This window comes from Rhododendron vialii, chromosome 12a, assembly GCF_030253575.1.
Source record: "Rhododendron vialii isolate Sample 1 chromosome 12a, ASM3025357v1".
NCBI lineage: Eukaryota > Viridiplantae > Streptophyta > Magnoliopsida > Ericales > Ericaceae > Rhododendron > Rhododendron vialii.
Genome location: NC_080568.1, coordinates 4,558,716 through 4,566,587, shown reverse-complemented (window position 1 = coordinate 4,566,587; position 7,872 = coordinate 4,558,716). Strand labels below are relative to the sequence as shown.

The 7,872-nt window shown below is 39.7% G+C and overlaps 1 protein-coding gene across 1 annotated transcript; it reads right to left on the bottom strand.

Moving 5' to 3' along the window:
* Window positions 1-347: 347 nt before the first annotated feature.
* Window positions 348-6,638, bottom strand: LOC131310950 (protein terminal ear1-like). Its single transcript, XM_058338227.1, has 5 exons — window positions 5,736-6,638; window positions 4,612-5,305; window positions 2,761-2,874; window positions 2,470-2,611; window positions 348-1,113 (listed from the first exon to the last, which is right to left on the bottom strand). Exons 1-5 carry the CDS (start codon window positions 6,460-6,462, stop codon window positions 724-726), a joined length of 2,067 nt encoding a protein of 688 aa, XP_058194210.1. The 5' UTR covers window positions 6,463-6,638; the 3' UTR covers window positions 348-723.
* Between the last annotated feature and the right edge of the window lie 1,234 nt (window positions 6,639-7,872).

Below are 7,872 nucleotides of genomic sequence, written 5' to 3'. Positions count from 1 at the left end.
AATTTGCATGCAAATGAGAAATATTTCCATTAACATAGGAACAAACATTCAACAGACCCTTCATTAATGTTCCCAAACATTTTTATTACAAAAACAGAAATTCCTTGGAACGAAAAGCACTAAAATCCTTCTATCGAAAACCATTACAATATCCAACAAAAGACATTACTTAATTTCATGCTTACACACACACATGCTAAAACCTTTCTTTTTCTTTTTCTCAAAGAGGATCCTTGCCTGAAATAACACCTACTCAACAAGTACCCATGCAGAGAGAGAGAGAGAGAGAGAGAGAGAGAGAGAGAGAGACTTCACAGCTAGCTATAGCTTAGGCTAATCTTCAGCTAGCTATAGCTTAGGCTAATCTTGGAACAGGTTTCTTGGGCTCGGAGCTCAAAAAGAAGGCACCCCCTCATTAGGGTTGGGTTTCCAAGCTGTTGGTTGCCAGTTATAGCCAACCCCCAGTCACAGTATGTAGTTGTAATTATTAGCAGTTTTTATAGCCCCAAACTACAGCTTCCATATCTGAATGATTACAAAAGTAGAGATTTTGATTTGATATCGTCTCTAGAGTAATGATACCGACACAGATGTCTATGCACAAAACCGCCCAAAATGTATACGCACTATCCAATGCAGCTGGACCCAAGAGACCTTTGCACAACTAGATTCGAATCTGTGCACGAACATCTGTCTCTGACCGACATTTCTACAAATTCTCAGCTATTGGTCATATGGGTCATGACCACTATCGCCGCCGTTTGAGGAGGTGGTGTTACTGCCGCCGCCACCACCGACATCGTTAACACCACCCAAGCCGTCATTACTATGACACCCATCATTGTTATCAATGCCGCCGCTTACTTCTTCTCCTTCTTCTACAGCTCGTAGATCATCATTACCATCATTGGGTTCTCGGGAGGAGTTGGAATTAGAAGAGCTGACGGCAGAAGGGGATTGGACGGCGTTAATGGAGGAGCGGCCAACAATGGGAGTGGGGTCCGTTAATTGGCTGCTGCCGTCACGAGGTGGCGAGAAGACCACTGGCAAATACTCATCTGCTTCGCCTGGAAACTTGGAATTCCTGAAGTGCTCCTTTAATGCTTCCGCGCCCTTCCATAAACGTACATCCATCAATATTAGTAATATAGTAGAAGAACACATAAACTGATTTTCGCACTCTCATTTTATCTTTCTATGCTCCTTTGTTTGTTTTTAATCACGCAAAATTATCAAAATCTTCTGAATGATACATTTTTCACGTATGCACAATTTACATGAAGGGGAAAAAAGGAATGTAAGAGGGATAAAAGGTGCAAATTAAAATCATTTCCGTAGAAAAATTCTAATGTGATACTATGAAATAAGAGGGGTAAATGTTTGGGTGTTGTTTCACTCTTCTAATTTTTTTTTTTTTTTTGGGTAAATCTATGTAAGCACTCTTTCCTGTCTTTGCGCATACATGTCAATTTTTTTAACAAAATATTTTCTCTGTGTGCACAATATAAAATTTACCAAATTCATAAAGAAAAGATTTACCCTCTCTAAACACTTCAAATTTTGTTCGAAATAAATAAGGCAATTTTGTATGCAAAGTTCAGTGGAAAATTTGTCTTTGCATTGATAAGTGATAGAATAGGTAAATGTGCTTCCAGATATTTGATTACGCATGATTCATGTCTATTTCCTACGCAAAATTAAGAAACGCATCCTCCCAGTATAGTATGTTTAGCCAAACGTGTAAGCGTATGAAATAAGAGTGAGTTCACGTTATTTTTTTTTTTTTCGTCTTCAGAGTTATGCCAAAAGACCACTTGTTCAACCAAAAATACCAAAAAATAATGTTAAGGGATGAGTTGTCTAGAATAGTGAGTATTTTTTTATCTAAATACCGAAAGAACCGTTTAGTCAATAAATGAACTCACCCTAACACAATGCTAAAGTTCAATGCAATCATCTTATAGATGAGCAAAAACATACACCACATTTAAAGTACATTATATGGCATGACAACGAATGTTGTGTGACCGTGTCTAAGATGTCACAAGTGCAACAGTATTTGGCGTGACATGCAGCTAATGCTGGTGACCGTGGCTGAGATGTCACAAGTGCATTGATGCCACTTGCGACAACTCAACTCTCATCTTCAAAAATCTGATATATAATGTGGTCACCATAACATTAAATATGTGTAAAGTGGAGACCAACAAATGATGCGGTGGATGTCAAATAGAACTACACGACACAACAAACATATATATGATATACCCAAACGTGATCATCATTATATTATTTTCATGTTACTCCCTCTGTCCGTATTTGTTTGTCCTCTGTTTGACTCATACATGTCCCAAATTAATTGTCCAATTTCATTGGATAAACGAATCAGAACGGAAGGAGTATTTCGCATGAATAAAGACATAGTAGTAATAAAATGCATGCAGAAAATATACTGTAGTAATAAAATACCTGCAATCTGGCATAGGTGACTTCGCAAATTTTCTTGGAATTGAAGACTACCCAATTTTGATGGTGAAAGGCCTTGTAAAGTCTCAATGTTGCCTCCGGCGATGTCATGTTCACAAACCCATATCCAACATTACACTTGTTGCTGTTTTAATAATAAATAAATAAATAAATAACCCACCAAATAATTTAAAAAGTTAATTAATTAGTAATTTAAGAGCATTAAAGTATTATAATAACAAAGAATAAAATAAAATAAAAAAGAGGCAAGAGGGGGAATAGAAGATCACGCACACGAAATCAATGGGGAGGTACAGAAAATCGTAGGAAGACAAGGGGCCGCCGTCGGCGATATTCTCGTTGCAGTGAATGCAGTGGTTGTCCAGCATGTTCAGCAGTAGCTTCTGACTGCAACCCACCCACAAAACTAGGTCAATTTTTCATTTCATCTTTTGAAAACATCAATCAAATAGTATAATGTCTCATACCCAAAGTTCTTTTCCTTTCTTTTTTTTTTTTTTTTACGGATAGTGTTCAGTCAGCTTACGCCCATCTCGACTAATAGAGGTGCTTACGCCCATCTCGACTAATAGAGGTGGACTGAGGGGATGCAATCGCCCAGGTCACCGCACATCTCCCAATTATAGCAATATTTCTGCTACATTTTTGTTTTGTTTGTAAAAGTCGTGAAGAAAGATCCCCTAAAAAATGTGTTATTATTATACGAGGATGGTATTTCTTGTTAATTTACGAATACATGTAATGGGTCCCCCGCATTAAGCATCCAGTGTCCACCATCTCCTCGTTGATTTGGCCAAAAGCAAAGTTATCCACGCTGCCACGCCAAGGCTAAGAAATTCACAAGAAATTACTCTATTGCAGCCAGACCAAATAATCAAACCTAAGTTTTCAAAGAACTCATGCCTAGACAAAAACTATACATCAAACAAGATACACGCGAAATACGTACGGACAAATTTCTATAAAAAAAATTACTACAACAAAGTCATTTTGTGGTCCTTGAAAAGAAATTCAATACACTAAATATCGACAATGTCATTCTTAGAGAGCCAAAGTCTGCGTCAAATTTATTAGTTTTCGTAAAACTTGTTACTGAACCTGAAAGTGTTGCAATGATATGCGAAGCGGAGAAAAGTGGTTATGCGAAAACGACATAGCAGTCTTGTTAAGTAATCGCGCCATTTATCGTGCCATTTTTTTGTGTGGACAAAATGACACAATAACCAAAACAGCTTTTAGCAATGGTTTTTTCTAATAAGTTGTCATTTAAATTGTGAAAACTCTACACGACTAGTCAAATATGAAAGAAAATAAATGAACAATAGTACAATACCAAGAAATTCCCGCATAAAAAAGGGGGCAGTTTGTGGTCCTTTTATTTCAACCTAAAATAATCACAACTGGAGCTTACAATTTGTAAAAAAAATCGACAATCGCACAACGATAGATGATTTTTTTCCGTAGAAAACTTATGTTTGCCAAATACCATGTCTCGATATTCTCGCGTTATGCGAATTCCCAAACAGTCCTATGGTTTACAAGTGATTTACAAGACTGGTACATAAAAAAATGAAGACTTAATAAATTGTTTAATAAAAGATGGATTGTATAGAATGGTAATAACAATTAATTATAACACAATCTCCCACGACAAATCTAAATATTTTCCCTAGAAAATATATTCTTACTCTTCTATTTACTTTCAGAAGTAATCCACATTGCCTCAAAATTCAAAGTAATTTTATTTGGACAAAAGTGCAAATTTATCGAACAGCCACATACACCTTGTGTCAAAAGTGCACAAATGTTCATTTCGAAAAAAGTGCACAAATGTAGGTGAAATAATCGTGTGAAACTCACATGCATCAGATCATTCCGGTCGGACTTGATCATTTTCGGGTCTCAAAACTCCTAGACACGATCTCCAATAAATCTTTTCTACTATTCTCTTCCCACTCATTACTCTACAAAAACCTTCTCAAAACCCAAACGTATGTGTGTTGATACGTTTTTCATTTTCAAAGTAGCATTTTTCCAGTCAAAATATATTACTACCAAAAACCAAAATCAAATTTCAGCAGACAAACGAGAGAGAGAGAGAGAGAGAAGTGAGAGAACCATAACCTGTACTTATTGGGTATGTTCTTGATCATGACCGTCGTCCTCGAATCCCTGCAATCCGTCTCCGAAACCCCTTCTTCGTTTATCAAAAACCTCGTATCCAAACAGCCCTTCCCCCCTTGCCTCCCCTTCAAAAACATCCTACTACCACTCACCTTTCTAATCTCCACTTGCTTCTCCGTATTATTACTCGTTCCACCCCCACTTCCATTACTCTCACCCTTCCTCGAATTCTTCTTCCCACTACCCTTACTATTAGTACTATTACTCTTAAAACACCCTTCACTTTCGTTCACAATGAACCCATTACTCATCCCTTTGCACCCACCAACTTTCTTCGATTTCAATTGGGTTTGAGAATTGTAGCAACGGGGCGGCACGTTCGGGCTGCCACCGCTGTGAATTTTAAGCGGAAACGACAGTGGTGGCGGTGGCAGCGGGGATGGAAAGGGGCGGGGATTGGGTTTGGAGTAACGGGGAGGGGAATGGAAGGTTTTGAGGGTGCGGGTTTGGCCGGATTTATTAGCGAATTTCTTGATGTGGCCGCCGGGGCGGCTGAATTCGATGACAATTTCTTTGCCGTTGATTTCTTTGCCGTTCATTTGGGCGAGGGCTCTCGATGCGTGCCTGACGTCGTAGAATTCAATGAAACGCTGCTGCCGCTTCATCGGCGTCTCTCTCAGTTCCTTCACCGGACCTGAAAATTAACCACATGCAATCAAAAAACAGACTCGAAACGCAGAAACACACGAAAATTGAATTGCGTAGTTGACCCAAATATATGAGTTATTAAAAAAAACCCAGGTAATGAAAACAACGACGACAAACAAATAAGAACTTTAGCGGAACGGGACACCTAAATGACTAATTCCACTTCTATCTCGAGCAATGCTAAGAGCCACGACCATAAAACACATTTTCCGACACAACTATGCGAGAAGAATCGCAATTTCCGACACAACGGTGCCTAAAGAAGTTGGATGCACATAGACCCACATGCATCAAATGCCCCGAATACAGTTGCGTCCCGAATTGCGTTCTAAAATAGAATTCCTGGACTTTTTGATAGTATCTGAATGCATGCAAATGAAGAGGAAACACTGCAAAAAGATTGATCAAATAATTACCAAACGCTTCAAAAATCTCTTTGAGCCTAGCAGTGTTCACCCCCTCGTCCAAATTGAACACCACAATCGTCCCCTGATTAACCCCATCAGGAACCCCACCCACCCCCACCGGCACCTTAAACTGGGCCCACACCGCGTGGCCCCCCACCACCCCCGGCCCCACCGGCGCCGCCACCGGCACCGGTTCCCACACCTCGCCACCACCGCCGAACTCACCACTCGAATTCCTCGCCAAAACGGCGTCGTAATAAACCCTAAGCCTTCCCTGCTGCCTCATGTGCTGCCCCCGTATCTCCGCCGCCGACCTCTGCGAGCTCCTGACGTCGTAGAAATGGACAGTCACGATCCCGTCCCGCACCCTCTCCATCTGAACGGCACGAACGTCTCCGAAAATCTCCAAGTCCCGCCTGACGTCGGACTCGCTGACGTCGGTCGGGACGGAGCTCAGGAGCAGAGTCCTCGTCGGCGCGGGGGACGGCGGCGGGAGCGGCGGGGGCAACGGCGGGAGGCTAACGTGCGCCTGGGGCGCGTAGAAGGGTGCGACGTTGGTAGTGTTGGTAAAGTCGGAGAAGGGGGTGAGGTGGAGGTCGGCGATTGGCTGCTGCGGGTAAGGGTAATAAATTTGGTGGGGGTGGGGTTGGAACAAGGTGACTTGATTGAACGGACGGAACTCTTCTGCTCTCGGGTCCAAACAGGTCGGAAACCTTATGAAGCCGGCGTCTCCCATGGCGGTTTGGAATGGTGGAAAGTGGGGGTTTAAGTTTTTAACGGTGGAATTTAGAGGGGTTGAACGGCAGTGGTGGTGGCGGGAGGGTTTTGCCGGCTGTGGTTACGTTCCATCATGCGCTTGGCTTCCCGAGTAGACTGTACATGTCACATATCACACACACACACACTCTCTTTCTCTCTAGATTCTAAAGTCTCCCTCTCCTCTCTCTCTCTCTCTCTCTCTCTTTCTCTCTCTCGTCTTTATCTGGCTATGGAAGAGGACAAAACGAAGCAAAACTTTGGTTTCCTTTTGTAACTAGTTCGATTTTGTGACCAGGTATGCTAGAAATGTTTAAGAGTAATGGATGGAGGCATGGGAAATTCCAAACATACCCTTGTGCCCCTCGGGAAAAACAGCAGTAATCCAATAGGCCTAGCATGTAATAAACATCTATATATGTAGAACGTTAATGTGACCAGATATAAACACGTGAATAAATAAGATAAATTTTTTGATTATTAATTTGCCTGAAAGAAATCAGAAAACCCAAAAAATTATAGTTTTACTACTTAAGATAAATTCTCAAAAACTTGTTTACTTTTCTGATTTCTATCGTTAAGACGAATCAATAATTCACAAAAATTTGGCGCAAAACTAAGAGAAGTCTCCAAAAAATAGAATATTTAAATATCCATCCTCATTATCAATGTCATGTAAGAATTCATCTTGCCTTTTTTTCGTGCTTATGTTTTCATCATTTTAGGATGTGAATTACCTTTCTTACCCTTTTCACTATGATATACATATATTATGTTATACTGCTTTCTAATTTAGTGAGATTGGATTAGATTGTTTTTCCAATTTAGTGAGATTGGATTGGATTATTTTCCTAATTCAATGGGATTTAGTAAATTTCAATATGATTGATTACTTTTTTTTATCATGGAATGTATTTGAGGAATCGATATTTTTAGGAATATAACATGATAAGTTGACCACATCTTTGCAATTTCTTTATTCTTCGAGTTGGCCAATCAGACAATAAAAAGTCATATTTTATATTGATCTTATTACACGAAACATGGCTAAATTACCATAAAAAAATATAACATGACATATTCAAACCGTTACAGGGTTAAATTACCATGACATTACATGGTTAATTACTTATGTTTACATCCTAAAATTCTTGGCCTATATAGACAAAAATTAAGTCTCCCATCATTAAGTTGTAATTTTTAAAAGGGAGTCAAGGGACTATTAAGCGAGGACGAAGTGAAGAGAACGACTACAATATAGACCCTTATTCGGATGTGTGTCATAATGCACCCCAAAGCTGTTCAATAATAATAATAATAATAATAATGCACCCCCTTTCTAATTATTGAGGGGTAACATAAAGAAAAAACATAGTAGTCTAAAAGGAAA